Genomic DNA, 16,433 nt, shown 5'->3' on the forward strand with positions numbered 1-16,433 from the left:
TAATTTTTTGATTATAACAATTTTTTCTTTTCTTTCTTATCTTGCTTCACTTTCATTATTATTTTGAGATCTGGTTTCACTATGTAGCTTTCTAACCTCAGCTAATTATGTAGACCTGGCTGGTTTCAAATTCACAGAGATCCCCTGCCTCTGGCTCTAAAACTGACTCTTGTTTGTTTGTTTGCGATAGTATCTTTCGAGGTAGCCTGGTATTTATGGCCTGCTTACCAAGTGCTAAGATTATAGACTGAGGTTACAGATAATGTGCTACACCATACCTAGCACAATTGTTTTTCTCTTTTTAAAATGTTTCTACCTTGGCCTGGAGAGATGTCTCAGTCGTTAAGAGCACTGACTGCTCTTCCAGAGGTCCTGAGTTCAATTCCCAGCAACCACATGGTGGCTCACAACCATCTGAAATGGGATCTGATGGCCTCTTCTGGTGTGTCTGAAGACAGCTACAGTGTATTCATCATATGTATAAAATAAAGAAATAAAAAAAATTTTTAAAAAGAAGGTTTCGCCGGGTGGTGGTGGCATACGCCTGTAATCCCAGCACTCTGGGAGGCAGAGACAGGTGGATTTCTGAGTTCGAGGCCAGCCTGGTCTACAGAGTGAGTTCCAGGACAGCCAGGGCTACACAGAGAAACCCTGTCTCGAAAACAAAAACAAAACAAACAAACAAACAAACAAAAAGAATGTTTCTACCTAATAAATAGGAATGACAGAACCGAATTAGAGTATCACAACTCTGCCCTAATGAGACAAAGAAGCTAGAGAGTAAGCACTAGTGGCTCTGAACATTACTGAAAGAGGCGTGGCCCTACTCCCCACGCCCACCCTACCCCAGCCGAGTCCCCTGGGGGAAAAGAACCGAACCCTGGTCAATCCTCTAGATCTAGCTGGTCTACAGGAAACAAATAGAAGAGAGTACATCAAGTGATAACACAGGGATACCACCAGCAAAACCCAGTGTGAGGACTACAGGGCACAGGGCTGGCCGGGTCTCTCCAGCAGACAGAAGCTGGTGTGCAGAGACAGTTGAAGATGCAGTCAGCTAGCTGCAAGAATGGCCCTTCCTCAGAACTCAGTTCAAACAAGAAACTCAAACACCTTTCTCAGATGATCAAAGGAATATGAATTCTTTGGGTTTTGTTTTGTTTTGATTTGATTTTTTGGTTTCTTGGATTTAGTTTTTTCAAGACAGGGTTTCTTTGTGTAGCTCTGGCTGTCCTGGAACTCACTTTGTAGACCAGGCTGGCCTCGAACTCAGAAATCCACCTGAGTGCTGGGATTACAGGAGTGTGCCACCACCACCCAGCCAGGAATATGAATTCTGACTGGGTATTGGAACTATATTTGAAGATGTTAAAGAATTATTTCCATTTAGCTTTAGACTGAATAATAGCAATACCGTGATTTTTTTCCCCAGTGTTTTCAGCTGGGTACATCTTGGGCTCAGTAACAGAGCAAGTGCTTAGCCTTGTGCACCAAAACAAACAAAAAGAGGTCTTCGTGGGGGGGTTTTCATTTATTCTCCCTTTAGTGTTTGTTGTTGTTGTTATTGGTATGTTTGTGTGTGTCAATGTCTCTGTCTGTCTCTGTGTTTGTGATATATGCATGCATGCTAGGGCAAGACATCAGGTGTCTGCCTCTGTGCCTCTATTACTTTCAACTTATCACAACAGTCTCTCACTGAACTGGAAACTCACTTGTCGCCAGGCTGCTCCAGCAACCCGCCTGTATCCACTCCTTAACTCAGATAACAGGCATGAGCAGCCACGCCCAGCTTTTATTTGGGTACCAGGGATTTGAACTTAGACCCTCATTCTTGTGTAGCAAGTATTCTCACCCACTAAGACATTTCCCCAGCCTCCTCTCCTTTTTTTGGAGACAAGGTCTCATGTAGCCCAGGCTGTCCTCAAACTTGCTAAGTAGCAGAGGATGACCTTGAATGCCCAAGTTCTCGGAATTCGTCACCATTTTCATTTCAGATACACACTAAAATGTTTACAGTGAAAGGATACAATGAGTAAATTACCCAGTCAGGCGTGGGGAAGAGAGGCAGGCGAGACTTAAGTCAGATAGAGGGTACAGAGGGTTCCTATCCTATGCTTTCCACTGTCAAAAGGACGGGATCTTTTCCTACTAAATCATTTCAGTTGCAGAATAGTTTTTCAAATTATAATGCTAATTCCTGAAATGATTACTATAGATGTATATGACATTTCACTTCCTTAAACTGAGTATAGATCTCAGTCTACCTACTAGGCTCTCTAGGTCACCTGTAAGCAGTCTTCAACCTGTAAGTGGCCTTCATCCATGTTCCTGTGGGAGATTCCAATACACTCATGAGTTTACCAAGCTAGATTTGGGTGTGATAACTTTTGACTGTTAGTGTTATCTGGGGTAAATAGACAGTTCTTCACATGTCTCCAGGAAAAAGCCCACAGCACAGCTGGCACCTGAACAGGGAGGGACTGGCAGAACCCAGGATGAGGTGAGAGGAGCGGCCGAGGCACACCGGTCGCTGGGACTGGCGCAGCCCAGGGGAGCCTGCATCTGTGGGAGCCATGTTGGAATGGCTTGACGGATGGGATGATGTGCCTCCTTGCTACAGTAGTAACTGCATATAGATGAAAAGACATATATCCAAAGCTGAGCTATTTGAGAGTGCTGCACCTTGTGATGAGGGGAGCGCAGATCCCAGGAAAGCCATCTTCCCCTACTTGGTCCAGAGTAGCACATCTGATAAATGAGGTCTACTACATAAGTTCAGGAACCCCCTCTCCCTCAAATAGCTGATGTATCAGAGAATATACTACAGTCCTTGAACGTAATATGCTGGGGGTAAGAGTGTAAACACGTGGTGAAGGCTGTTGCATGGTCTTTGCTCTGGGTGATAAGGCAGTTAGCTGGGGCTGAGCTGTCTGCCCAGGTAAGGGCAGAATTCCAGTGGAGAGCAAACAGGTGCGTGTCCTCCTCAGCATTCACCTCTGGTCTTGTGGGAATGTGGGAAAGGAGAAGATGAGACAGAGAGGAGTTGAGGTTGGCTTGTTGTAGTTTACAGCTGATGGAATGCATGGGAAAGTGAATCCAAAAATTCAGAACCCATGAGAATTAAGCCTTCAAGAAGGTAGAGAAAAGGATGGAAATGATAGAAGAGCCCTCTGGTCTGACCTGTAGTACAGAGGAAGAGAAAATCTGACTCAGCATGTGGATGGGCAGGCATAATAACGGCCACTACGGGAAACTACAATGACCAAGAATTACTCTGCCTCTGAACTCGACTGGGAAAGCCTTTTTTTTGGGGGGGGTTAAGATTTGTTTATTTGTTTACTTATTTGTTTGTTTGTTTGTTTATTATATGTAAGTATACTGTAGCTGTCTTCAGAGAGCCCAGAAGAGGGTGTCAGATCTCATTACGAATAGTTGTAAGCCACCATGTGGTTGCTGGGATTTGAACTCAGGACCTCTGGGAGAGCAGGCAGTGTTCTTAACTGCTGAGCCATCTCTCTAGCCCCCCCAAAATGGGTGGGAGGGGGGCTTTTAAACAAGGAATGAAAGAGTCTGTCTCAGTCTGGCTCATGGAACTGCAGGATGTGGGGACAGATGGGATCCGTCTGACTACAGACAAAAAGAAGCTAAGTAATAACACTGTCCACCCTTCCTTGAGACAAAGGCTGAATAATGCAAGACAAGGAAGGAAATAGGTGTCTCACAGACTGGTTCATAAAGGCCATCAGGGACACACGGTACTGGCTGGGGTTCAACATCAGGAACCAGAGGACAATAGTGGAAGGAGAGCTGTTACTACAGAAACTGAGTATGAGAGAGGTAGAGTTGGATGCTCAGTTCACTGGGCCACATTCTACCGTGTTCACCAGTGGGTGAAGTTAATTCAGCATGGGCTCTGGACTGGTATGGTGTTTTAGTGGCTTTGCTGTGTCCCATGGTGAGATATGACATTGATGAAGGAGGAGGCTCTGGCAGATCTGAATGACCTAGTCCAGCAAACCCAGGAACCTGTTGAGTCACTCAAATGCAAACGCACAAAGATTTGTGTCAAGATGCCATTCCTAAGGAAAAAGTTGATAGTAAATCAAATTAGTGAGTCAAGAAAGCTTTAAAGCTACAGCAGTTGCTCACAGAAGACATATTTAAAAAAAAGGGGGGGGGGTGAAAAAGATCAAGTTTGTCCTAGGGGAAAACAGTTATCTATGTAAAATATGCTACATAAATTGTTCCTCTGAAAGAGGGTCTGCTGGGTGAGGAGATTATCACGCAGCCCTGACTCTTTTAGCAGCCAGCTGGGCCCAATGCAGAGGCAGCAGCCCCAGTGCTGGCCTGACAGAACTGGAAAGTTGGCTCAGTGGCAAGCACAGCAATTAGAGTGGGGTCCTGCTCCCCTCTGAGGCCTGAATCTAAGAACCAATGAGACGGCTGGGCTGGGGATCCCATGAAGCAGCACTCCCCCTGGAAAAGAAGGCTGGAAAGTCTCTTTGTGGGTTTCCACCAAGGTAAGGAATCATTGTGGACATCCATTGAGGGCAGATGGAGCAGTATCCTCGTCTCTGATGCTGCTGCGACCAACACAGCTCTTCCACAACTGATGCCAGGGATGGAATGTTTCCTACACTACATCTTCATACTGTTTCTTCTTAGAATCCCTTTAGTTACTCAAGACCAGTTCTTAGTGTGAACAGTAACAGGCCTTAGAGCTCCCGCAACCCCCAACCCCATAAAAAAATGTTATATAAAGCTGACCTGGAGGAGCTCACAGATTTGGAAAGCATCTTAATGAACATGAAAAGAACAGTTGAAGAGTCTGAATGAGGACAAGCTGTACGGATGGGGAAGAACATTTTCTGGGAGCTGTAGATTATTGAATAAAAGCCCAGTATGAGTTCTTTGCCAGGAAGGTTCCTAGAGATGCACACACAAACTGTAAGGGTATTGCCACTACTGTTGCTTTCATGCCAAAGTACTGTACTTGCCTCTAAGGCACAGAAAAAATGTGGCTGGCGTAAGGTTGGAAGCTCCCACTCTGCAAACTGGCTTTGACTATTCTGTCTGCATGTAAGGCCCACTACAATGGAAGGAACTTATATCTGATATTATAATCCAGGACCACACTGACAGGGGAGATCACTGACCCAAGCAGGGAAGTAACTATATAAACAGATGTGATGTGTCTGTCAAAATGCTTTTAAACATTTGTGTTTATGCCCAAATATTTCTCCTGCTGTCAGCCTCAGATGTGGGGGAAGATCTTTTTTTGCCGTTGCTAGTGGTTACTGCAGAGAATCCAAACTCCTCAGAATAAGTGACTATTGGTGTGTCACAGTGGTGCAGTGACTCAGCAATAAATAAAAGAAAATAATCAGACATAGCTAGAGTCCTCTCCAAGACTCAGGACACATGGTGGATAACGGGTAGAAAGAGCTTAAGGGCTGGCCAAATGCCTGAGAGTGTATAGCTTTTTCCTCTTTTCTGGTGACACAGGGAGATTCCTAAGACTTGGAAAGGCAAGAAAATGCACAGAGCTAAAGAAGTGTGGTGGCTACAAGCTCACAGGGCCTGTCCTCTAAATTACAAAAGCAGTGACAATTGCTGGCAAGAAATTCTCTCCACTAGAGCTGACTACAAATTGGGCAGAGGGTTCCAGGGCTCCACCTTTTGTGAGTCATCTCTGCTAAAATGGGCATTTGGTGATGCAGATGCTTCTGAGGCCCCTGTAAGTAACCAGGTCGCCATCCTCCTGCAGATGCTCTGAATAAACTCATTCATTGGTTCACTAACCTAAAGCTGGGTGGAATCATTTCATTGAGCTGTTGTAGGTGCCCTGTTGGGGTGAAGAGAAGTTTGTTCATGTCTCCCCAGGAGAAATTACAGAGCATCAAGCAAGACGTAATCAACTCTCACCTCCAACAGCCAGCCTGTTCATACTCGAGCATGAACCTTGGAATTTCAGAACATATTTCTCAAATACGTCAACCTCTCTGCTACATGATAATCTCAAGGCCTTTAGGAGAAGCAATTCAGTGAGGTGATTTAGCCTAAGCTTGGATTCCAATCTCTTGTTAACTACGTAAGCCTATTGGACAAGTTATTGTATGTACATTGCTTTATGTATAAAATGCAAATAGTCACTGTACTTATATCATAATTGTAAATACCAATTTTGATATACCTGGGTTAGAATCATTCCTGCCACACAGGAAGATCTGGATGAAGTTGTATGAGGTTACTTAATGATGTAGTGTAAGGTCAATGTTAATTTTTACATATTGTAGTCTGAATGAGAATGGCCCTGATAAGCTAGTATATTTGAATACTTGGTCCCCAGTTGGTGGTAGAACTGTGGGAAGAATTAAGAAGCGTGTCTTTATTGGAGGAGGTGCATTTGGGGATGCTATTCCCAGTTAGCTACTCCTGCTCCACAGCTGTTTCAACATATAGGCTCTCAGCGACTGCTCCAGCAGGGGGTCTGAGTGCAGCCATGCTCTTTACCGTGATGGCCATGGACTCTCATCCTCAGAAACTGGGTTGGTTTTTTTTTTTTTTGGATTTGGTTTTTTTGAGACAGGGTTTCTCTGTATAGTCCTGTATGTAGTCCTGGCTGTCCTGGAACTCACTTTGTAGAACAGGCTGGCCTCGAACTCAGAAATCCACCTGCCTCTGCCTCCCAGAGTGCTGGGATTACAGCCGTGCGCCACTACTGCTTGGCTAAACTGTAATCCCAAAGTAAATGATTTCTTATATAAGTTGCCTTGGTCATGGTGTTTTGTCATAGCAGCAGAAAAGTAACTAAGACACACACCCAGGGTCAAGCACAGTGACTATTACATAAATGGACATTTAATGAGACCGTGGGTTTCATTCCCAATACCAAATATATACAAATATACATCAATACACATAAAAGGGATGAAACATTACCATCAATATACCGTCTCTCCATCTAATCCATACCTTAAGTCACCGCTTCACATCTTCCAGTAATATGCTTAATATCTCTGAAAATATAGCACTGGCGCTGAAGTCTAAACACTGCCCTGACTTTTCTTTCAGATGCATTCACATACACATACCAGAGGGTACTAAAAATGAGTAACTGGTACGTCAATCCAAAAACCTATTATAAAGCTGATGAAATGAAGACACATGGCCAGAGATCCCCCCACCCAACGACTGCCCCCTTCTCCTTACAATAACCACGGAGGGAGTTCCAAGCATTGGGGAGGTATGTGTGTTGTACAGAGGAAGTCTGCTGCTGCTGTAGAGCCTGCCCTGGTGTGGAAGAACTGCCTTGGATATGGGAGGGGCTGAGCCCCTGCTGCACCTGTTGAGAAGAGGGGCTCAATGGCTGCCCAGCTACCTAGGGAGAAAGAGAAAAAAAAAGGGAGGAAACTGAGATTCCAGGAGACTTAAGACTTGTAAGTAATACTTTAAATAAGAGCAGGATTCATGAAAAACAATTGTAACTCTAAAACTCTATATTGTTTTTCAAGGGTAATCTACAAAGATATTAAAACAATGGATTTCAATTAAATTGCTGTAAAGGCAAATGTGTGGAAGTATGTAATTGCTTACATTAGCTAGGCTTAAACCAAGGAAGGTGAAACATCTTATCCGGTCACAAAGGTAACCATTTATGTTTGGAAACACGGCCCAGAAATCCTGGTTCTCACTGAGCGGCCTTGGCCAGTCCACCCACAGTAGAGCTAAGCACAGGCACAGCGCGCACCAGGCATCTGGTGGAGAGATTGGCTCCTGATTCCTGACAAGCCCACACTCCACCATCTGCAACTCAGGACTGTCCACAGTCCAACTGCTAACTAAGCAGCACTTCCTGGTCCTAAACAGAATAACATTTTAATAAACCTGTTATAATTTCCTATCTCCTTTTATACTTAAAATGTTATTTAGAACATAATTCCTTCCCTTGATGTCATGACAAGCATATATATAATCCCCCTTCAAGAACTAATTTAAAAACTAAAGGACAAAAATATCCGTTATTACCAGCTAAGTGGAACTGCTCCCTCTCTGAATTTCCATACCTCCCTTTCTATCCCAGTGACAGGCTTAACCTTACTCCAAGTCACAGAAGCAACTTTCTGGCTATGGAAAGTTTTGTTTTAGTTTTAGGATCTTAAACCACGGAGCTCTACTGGGAAGCCGGTAACTGAATGCAAGACCGTTTGCAATAACGACATAAAAAGTGGGGGCAACAGTAGAATTGAGAAGACACAAATATAGTGGCACCATTCAGTGACGGAGGGCAATGAGTCCACTGTTATTAACCTGATAGCCCCTGTTGTCACCCGAACTCTCTGCATCTCTATAGAGAAACGTACCTGGGCTGCTGACGGAGCTGCAGGGGTGGGCTCTGTGACCTGGATGTGCTGCACCTGGATGGCATGTTGCGTGTAGGTCTGAGGATCGTGCAGTTGGCCAACATCCACTGTGGACTGCTGAGACTGATGCGGGGAAGTGGCCTGGCGGGAAAAATAAGAACGGGTTCCAAAATAGATATGTACTCATTAAAGGTAGAAGAGATCCCCGGAGAGCAAGTTCACCTTAAAGATAATATTCCCTGACAGGCAAAACTGACGAGAGGTTTTGAGTTTCTGGCCAGCTGGGGCTATACAGTGAGACCCTGTTGTCAAAACAATAAGTCAGTTCAGGCCTGGTGGTGCATGTCTTTAATCCAGCATTCAGGAGGCAGAGGAAAGTGGATTGCTGAGTTTGAGGCCAGCCTGGTCTACTAGTGAGCTCCAGGCCAGACAAGGCTACTCAGTGAGACCCTATCTTAAAACAAACAAACAAAACAACTAAATTAATGCCGGGTGACAGTGATATCTATCAATTTCCAGACATTTAAAACTGTATTGGTTTTCAATTCGTGAGACTAAATAATTTGAAAATGGCAATGTTCGCTCATGTCTTAAGTCCACTTCCTCATAACACATATTACATATATATACATATATGTATATAGATATGCATATATGTGTGTGTGTGGATAGATAGATAGATAGATAGATCACTAAAACCTCTCACTGAAATAAATTATCCAATTGTCCATGTAGGCATTTCTCAGATTTGGTCATTATGAGACAGTCAGGCAGAATACTAAGGAACAGCTCAGAAAGAGGAGTCACTAGAGCTGTACTGGCTGGCTGTGTATGGAAGCTGAGAACTTCCATCTACAGTAGAAACCTCTTACTCTTCTAAGTCCAGAGCCATCATGAGGGGCAGAGGGAAGAAGGCAGTGGAGATGCTATTCTCCTACCGCCTCAGACTCAGTTCTTCTATGCAGCTGCACCTTACACAGAGCCAAGGATGCTTTTGACTCCTGCTACCATGCTGGCCACTGGCAATATGGTGTTCATGCAGGTGAGAAGAAGAACTAAGTGCCACAGTACCGGAGCCACCTGCACCACTTGCAACTGTATGTGCTGAGGTTGCTGCAGACCAGATGCTGACTGAGACACAGGGATATACTGAATCCTTTGGTAGTCCCCCTGAGGTGTTCGATAATCCGTTGTTAAGGTCTGGGACAGTTCTGTCATTGCCTGAGTTAGCAGGTCTGTTGTCTAGGAAAAAAAAAAAAACAAACAATCACAAAACATACTAGTAACAACACCGTTGCAATCTCAGTGCTCTTAAATCCTGCTACCATTCAGTTTGGCGTGGGGCGAATCAAGGAAATACAGACTGGCCTGAGGGCCCGACTCTGAGCCAGTGGATCCGCTCATTTCACCACTGAGAAGGAAAGCATTAGGAATTTCCTGCTCCTCCCTTGGCAGAGAGATTTAGAAAGCACCAGTAAGGAGACCCAAGCAGAAGCACAACGCTAAGAACGCGGCAAGCTGTGGGTAATTCGACCTATTTGCAAAAAGTTGATCAGTAACCAGCATGGCCTGGTTGTAAAGAGAGGAGGGGCAGTGAGGGGGAATAGGACAGTCTTCCAAGTCACCCACTTACCACCACAGTCTCTCCGGTGGCACTATCTGTCGTTAAGACAGCTGGGGTGGCACTGATCACAGCTGTCGTCAGGGGCGTATGGATGGTGTTGGGAAGCTGGGCATACTCTGGGTGTTTCTTTCGAATGTGCTGCACCATCTTGGTCTGGAAAATGAAGGAAAAATAAATAATTACTGCAGCTAAAGCAGGAAAGGTGTAAATTTAAGGTCAGCTTGAACTAGATACTAAGACCTTGTCTCAAAACAAAGCAAAAAGAACAATGACCGTGTGGTGGTTTGAATATGCTTGGCCCACAGAGTGGCACTATTAGGAGGTGTGGCAATGTTGGAGAGGGCGTGGCTTTGTTGGAGGATGTGTGTCACTGCGTAGGTGGGCTTTGAGGTCCTATGGTCAATCTCCACGCAGTGTGGAAGAGAGCCTCATCTTGCCTGCAGAAAACAGTCTCTTTCTACTTGCTTTGGAATCAAGATGTATGAAGGGGGCGGTTCTCATGTTAAAGTCCTGGCCCCTAATTGGTTCTTGATTTGTCAGTAACTTAGACTAAGGCCCAATTGTTGAGCAGAAGGTACACACGGGACTTCCGGGTCCCTGGAGGAAAAGGCAGACACAAGGAAAGAGAGGGGTCTTTCTGCCACAGGGGGTCCTAGAGGAAGAAGAATGAAGCAACCATGTGAGGTCTCTGGGAAAGCTTGGGCCTGTGGCAAGCTACAGCCAGGTGGCCAATGGTGTTTGGCAGAGGCCAGGTAAGACTAGCCACTAAGTTTAGGGCAGGTGAAGAGATGAAAATAACAAATTGGTAAGGGTATGTTTATCCAGGCGGGAGATATCGGTGCCCAGTAATTATGCCAAGAATGCAAATTGTAAAGGAATTAACTGCGAGTATATGCGGATTCAAAGGTCTCAGGTGGGAGCGGTTAGTGCGGTCACCTCTGGGAGCTAAAGCCAGTAGAACAGAAGGGAAGTTGGGAGGGGCTGGTAGTACAGCAGATCCTGGGCAAAGGCCGTAGCTTTAAATCTACAGGCAACAGATGTAGAACTCTCAGCTCCTTCTCTAGCACCATGTCTGCCTGGACGCTGGCATGCTTCCTGCCATTATGATAATGGACTGGACCTCTGAAACTGTAAACCAGCACCAATTAAATGTTGTCCTTTATAAGAGTTGCCTTGGTCATGGTGTCTGTTCACAGCAATGAAAACCCTTATCCAGAGAGACCAGAATTAGCAACTCTCTCCCATGCAATTGTTCCAGAGGTTCTTAAAGTATTTTTTTAAGATTTATTTATTTATTATATGTAAGTACACTGTAGCTGTCTTAAGACACACCAGAAGAGAGTGTCAGATCTCATTATGGATGGTTGTGAGCCACCATGTGGTTGCTGGGATTTGAACTCAGGACCTTCGGAAGAACAGTCAGTGCTCTTAAGCACTGAGCCATCTCTCCAGCCCTCTTAAAATACTTCATTTGATGCCTTTAAAAATGTTCTCCGTTAGCTGCAGAGATGGCTCAACAGTTAAGAGCATCTTAACTCTTCCAGATGGTCCTGAGTTCAATTCCCAGCAACCATCTGTAATGGGATTTAATGCCCTCTTCTGGTATGTCTGAAGATAGCTACAGTGTACTCACATATGTAAAATAAATAAATAAATCATTAAAAAAGTTCTCTGTCTTGCAAGGGGGTGGGGGAGTGTTGGCTGGTTCTTGTTGTTTGTTGGTTTGTTTTAGCCAGGCACAATAGTTAGTATACATAAGGCCCACCTACTTGGGAAGCTGAGGCAGAAAAGATGACTTGAGCCCAGGAGTTTGAGGCCAACCTAGGAAACACAGAGAGATCCCATCTCCTAAAGGCAATAAAGAAATCAAAGCAGCACTGGCAACACTTGGGAAACAATCACACTGTCAAAGCAAAACAGGATGTGGGGAGAAGACAGGAGGAAGAGGAGACATGCAAACACTTACATGACTCTATACCATCAAGCGGCATCCAAAACCTCATACTTATTCCCAATCCCCATCAATGCCTGAAACAACCAGACCCTCATGGTGTCCCCAGAAGTGGGATACTCACTGAAGTGACCCCCTTTTCAAAAACTTGTATCTCAGTTCCTGTATAGGGATTCTACAGGATGAGCTCATAAACTGGGAGCAAAGTACACTCAAATACAAGGTACAAACAGACCAAGAGGAAAGCAACTGCGTGCTCAGACTGGTCAACAGCAGTAACTTGGAGTAGTACAAACTGTTCCATTCCCACTCCCACAAGTGGTCCCTACTCACACAAGTCTCCTTCAGCCAATCAACTCACCATGCAGGACGCCTGGATTAGAAAGCTATCTATTAAGACATCCTCATGTAGAGGTTGTGACATCACACTTGGTTTGAGTCAGCACCGTACCTTGCTGCTGTACTGCTTGGAACAGTGTGGGCAGCAGACAGGCGGGGTGGCGATGGTCCCCGTCAGCTGGGTGTGGGTACTCAGCATAGGGTCGGGCTCTCCAGGGCCAGCAGGACGAAGTTTCCGAATACTTGGTGGAAGTTCAGCTCCTGGATGGTTCTTCAGAATATGGGCTTTGCGCTTGCTGGCACTCTTATAAACCTGCAAGTTTAAATATTTGAAATTTGAAAGCAATGCACAGTTCCACCTTCTTGCTTAAGGCAAAGTAAGAAATTTCATTCTAAGAAAAGGAGAAAAATGTATCAATATTGCCCCCAAATAAAACATATCAACAAGCATGGTGTATGGTGGGCCATGCCTGTAATCTCGGCCCTTGGGGGACATCTAGTTTAGGGCCATCTTGGAATACTCAGTGAGTCTAAACCAGTGTGAACTGAGTGAAACCCTCTCCTAAAATTAGAAGGCTGTCAGGCTTGGAGGCACACACCTTTAATCCCAGCTTTTAGGAGGCAGAGGCCATCCTGGTCTACAAAGGGAGTTCCAGGTAGCCAGGGTTCTGTTACACAGAAAAACTCTGTCTTGAAAAATGAAGGGGGTGGTGGGGTGGTTGGGGATTTAGCTCAGTGGTAGAGCACAAGGGTTCAGTCCTCAGCTCTTGGGGAAAAAAAAAATAACCAGAAAGAAAGAAAAATGAAGGGGAAAAAAAAAACCTTAAGAAGAGAATCTGTCTGGGTATGGTGTTCTCTACTTATAATCCTAGCTCTCAAGAAGCAAGGGCAAATGGATAAAGTAAGAATCTAATATAGATATGCCAGGTAATTTCCTTGAAATTTCTGTATAAATAAGTGGAGTAGTTTGAAGTAAATTTTCTATATAAGATAGTGTGGTGGTTTGAATATGCTTGGCCCAGGGAGTGGCACTATTAGAAGGTTTGGCCTTGTTGGAGTAGATGTGGCCTTCTTGGAGAAAGTATGTCACTGTGGGGATGGGCTTCAAGACCCTCCCCTAGCCACATGGGAGATAGTCTTCTTTTGTTTGCCTTCAGAACAAGAAGTAGAACTTACAGTTCCTACAGCAACATGCCTGCCTGGACACTGCCATCCTTCTCACCATGACAATAACCTGTAAGCCAGCCCCAATGAAATGTCTTTTATAAGAGTTGCCTTGTTCATGGTTTCTCTTCACAGCAATGGAAACTCTAAGACAAACAGGAACTGTAAAAACTGCCCTTAACCCAAAATGTAAAAGGTACACACCACAGATAACAGCGCTGTCTTATGTAACTACAATAATAGAAGCAGAGAATTTGGGCTTGGGAGATGGCTCAGTAGTTAAGAACACTGACTGCTCTACCAGAGGTCCTGAGTTCAATTCCCAGCAACCACATGGTGGCTCACAACCATCTGTAATGGGATCTGATGCCCTCTTCTGGTATGTCTGAAGACAGAAACAGTGTACTCACATATATAAAATAAATCTTTTTTTTTTTTTTTTAAAGCAGAGAATTCCACCACAAACCTTTTCACTGCCCAGTCAGTCTCCTAGGAAGCCCTATCTACTCTGTAACTTGTAAGCTGACAGACTATTTTACACCTTGGACATTTCAAATGAATTCATATTCTAGGTAATAAATATTCTCTATTGTAAAAGTCATAGTCAGAAGGGACAATAAGAAAACAACATGAATGAATTCTTCAAAAAACGGCTTTCTTTTTTTTTTTTTTTTTTTTTTGGTTTTTTGAGACAGGGTTTCTCTGTATAGCCCTGGCTGTCCTGGAACTCAACTCTGTAGACCAGGCTGGCCTCGAACTCAGAAATCCACCTGCTTCAGCCTCCCGAGTGTTGGGATTAAAGGTATGCGCCACCACTGCCCAGCTTAACTTTTTTTTAACATTATAGTTTATCTATCTAGCTATTTTTTTTTTTTTGAGGCAGGATTTCTCTGTGTAGCCCTGGCTGTCCTGGAACTTACTCTGTAGACCAGGCTGGCCTCAAACTCAGACCACTGCCTACATCTGCATCCTGAGTGCTGGGATTAAAGGCATGCACCACCACTGTCCCACCACATTTAAAGTGTCAATTACAAATTTTTATAAAACTATAATATGTGCACATGTCTATTTGCATACATGCACATATAAGTGCAAAGACCCAGAAGAGGGTATAGTATCCCCTGGAGCTGGAGTTACAGGCAGTTTGTGAACCATCTGATGCGGGTGATGCAACGTAAACTCAGGTCCCCTGGAAGAGAAATGCTCTCTCAACCACTGAACCATCTCCAGCCCCTAAAATTTTATTTTTTATTTATTCTATTTTTTTTGGGGGGGGGGTTGGTTTTTTGGATTTGGTTTTTTTCAAGACAGGGTTTCTCTGTATAGCCCTGGCTGTTCTGGAACTCACTCTGTAGACCACGCTGGCTTTGAACTCAGAAATCCACCTGCCTCTGCCTCCCAGAGTGTTGGGATTACAGGCGTGCGCCACCACCGCCCGGCTTTATTTTTTATTTAAAAGTGTGTATGTGCACATGCATGTGTGTTCCTGTCTCTCTGCCAGTCTATAAGCGCACCATGTTTGTGTAGTTCCTATGAAAGAAAGGAGAGGGCATCATGCTCCTTGGAGCTGGAATTGCAAGAGGCTGAGCCGCCTAGCATAGGTATTGGGAGAGAATCCTTGACAACAGTTGTAAGCTCTTTTTTTTTTTCTAAGATTTATTTATTTTATTTATATGAGTACTGTAGCTGTCTTCAGACACACACCAAAATAAGGCATCAGACCCCATTACAGATGATTGTGAACCACCATGTGGTTGCTGGGAATTGAACTCAGGACCTCTGGAAGAACAGTTAGTGCTCTTAACCACTGAGCTATCTCTCCAGGCCCAGTTGTAAGCTCTTGCTCTTGACCACAGAGCCTTCTCTACTGCCCTTGGCTTACAGTGAGGCTGTCTTTCAGCCTTTTCTGTCTAAATGCTGAAAAGCCCTGGTTGGCATCCATCCATGGCCTGACCCCACCCCCGAGCCCCAGCAGCCAAGCCAGGAGGAAGACTTTGCTTTTACCTTATCACAATACTGACAGAAGTAATCCCGATTGGGTTTTATGATGGGTAGGGTTAGCTCAGGAACTTCTTCTATCTTCATGTCTGGATGCCTCTTTGATAGGTGATTTACCTGGAAAGAGAGAAAGAGAGACAGACACACACACAGGGAGTGAACAATTACAAACCAAAGTTAAAACAAAACACTCTGAAACTGATGGCTAAAGGTTAAAATTCTGAAGCAAATGCTCAAAACAGTAAGACTTATGCCAGAGACACTGGAAACCAAAGTCTCCATAGACCCTGTCAACAGGAGTTAACAATAAACCATTTGGCAAATAACTGAAGGCAGCCAGTCACCTGAAGGACCACCAACAGTCTGTCTAGAAGAACAATCATTAGAGAAAGGAAAACTGCCGAGCATGAGTTTCCTAACAAATTATCCGGATGTACACCTGACTTTCATTTTTCAACTGTCTTACTAGGACTGCTGAGTGGATACAAAGTAAGGTCCTAATTTTAAGTACTAAGACTTTCTAACTCCCTTAGTAGACATATACGGCTGACTCAGCTAAAAGCAATAAATTGTCCTGATAATTCCTCTAAGCTGGGCCACACTCTCAGCTTTGAAGGGAAGTCTCCTTAATGTCACCATTTCCAATTCGACAAAGATGGCAGTAATAGGGAACACTGGGGAGGAGATAAAGACCCCACCAGAGAGAACAGTCAAGAAATGAGAGGAGGGAAAAGCAAACGAGCCAAGACCAAGAGCTCAAGGTAAAGAAAAACAAACAAATAATAAAAAGCGACAGAGGTCTAGGGATGTGGCTCAGTGGCAGAGCACGTGCCAAACGGGGGTAAGGCCCCTGGTTCCCAGCATCAGAACGGGGAAAGAAAGGCCTGGAAACTGTCTTTCAAAAGGTTGTTCAAAAGGGCGTTCAGAAGGGCAAAGGGAGACAGAAAGAAAAGAATCCCAAACTAGGGGCTGCTTGCTTTTCTTCTCTCCTAGC

The 16,433-nt window shown here is 44.5% G+C and overlaps 1 protein-coding gene across 3 annotated transcripts in view; it reads right to left on the reverse strand.

Moving 5' to 3' along the window:
- Window positions 1-16,433, reverse strand: part of Prdm10 (PR/SET domain 10) — a 109,468-nt gene that overhangs the window by 15,323 nt on the left and 77,712 nt on the right. For all 3 annotated transcript variants that reach the window (XR_007978873.1, XM_052188762.1, XM_052188761.1), the window contains exons 15-20: window positions 15,446-15,556; window positions 12,390-12,590; window positions 9,997-10,140; window positions 9,435-9,605; window positions 8,364-8,504; window positions 7,213-7,381 (exon numbers count right to left, since the gene is read on the reverse strand). Coding sequence is in view for 2 of the 3 variants with exons in the window: in XM_052188762.1 (XP_052044722.1) it covers window positions 7,213-7,381; window positions 8,364-8,504; window positions 9,435-9,605; window positions 9,997-10,140; window positions 12,390-12,590; window positions 15,446-15,556 (937 nt within the window). In the remaining variant the exon portion in view is untranslated. The remainder of the gene's footprint in view (window positions 1-7,212; window positions 7,382-8,363; window positions 8,505-9,434; window positions 9,606-9,996; window positions 10,141-12,389; window positions 12,591-15,445; window positions 15,557-16,433) is intronic.

Source organism: Apodemus sylvaticus, chromosome 7 (assembly GCF_947179515.1).
Source record: "Apodemus sylvaticus chromosome 7, mApoSyl1.1, whole genome shotgun sequence".
NCBI classification, from domain to species: domain Eukaryota; kingdom Metazoa; phylum Chordata; class Mammalia; order Rodentia; family Muridae; genus Apodemus; species Apodemus sylvaticus.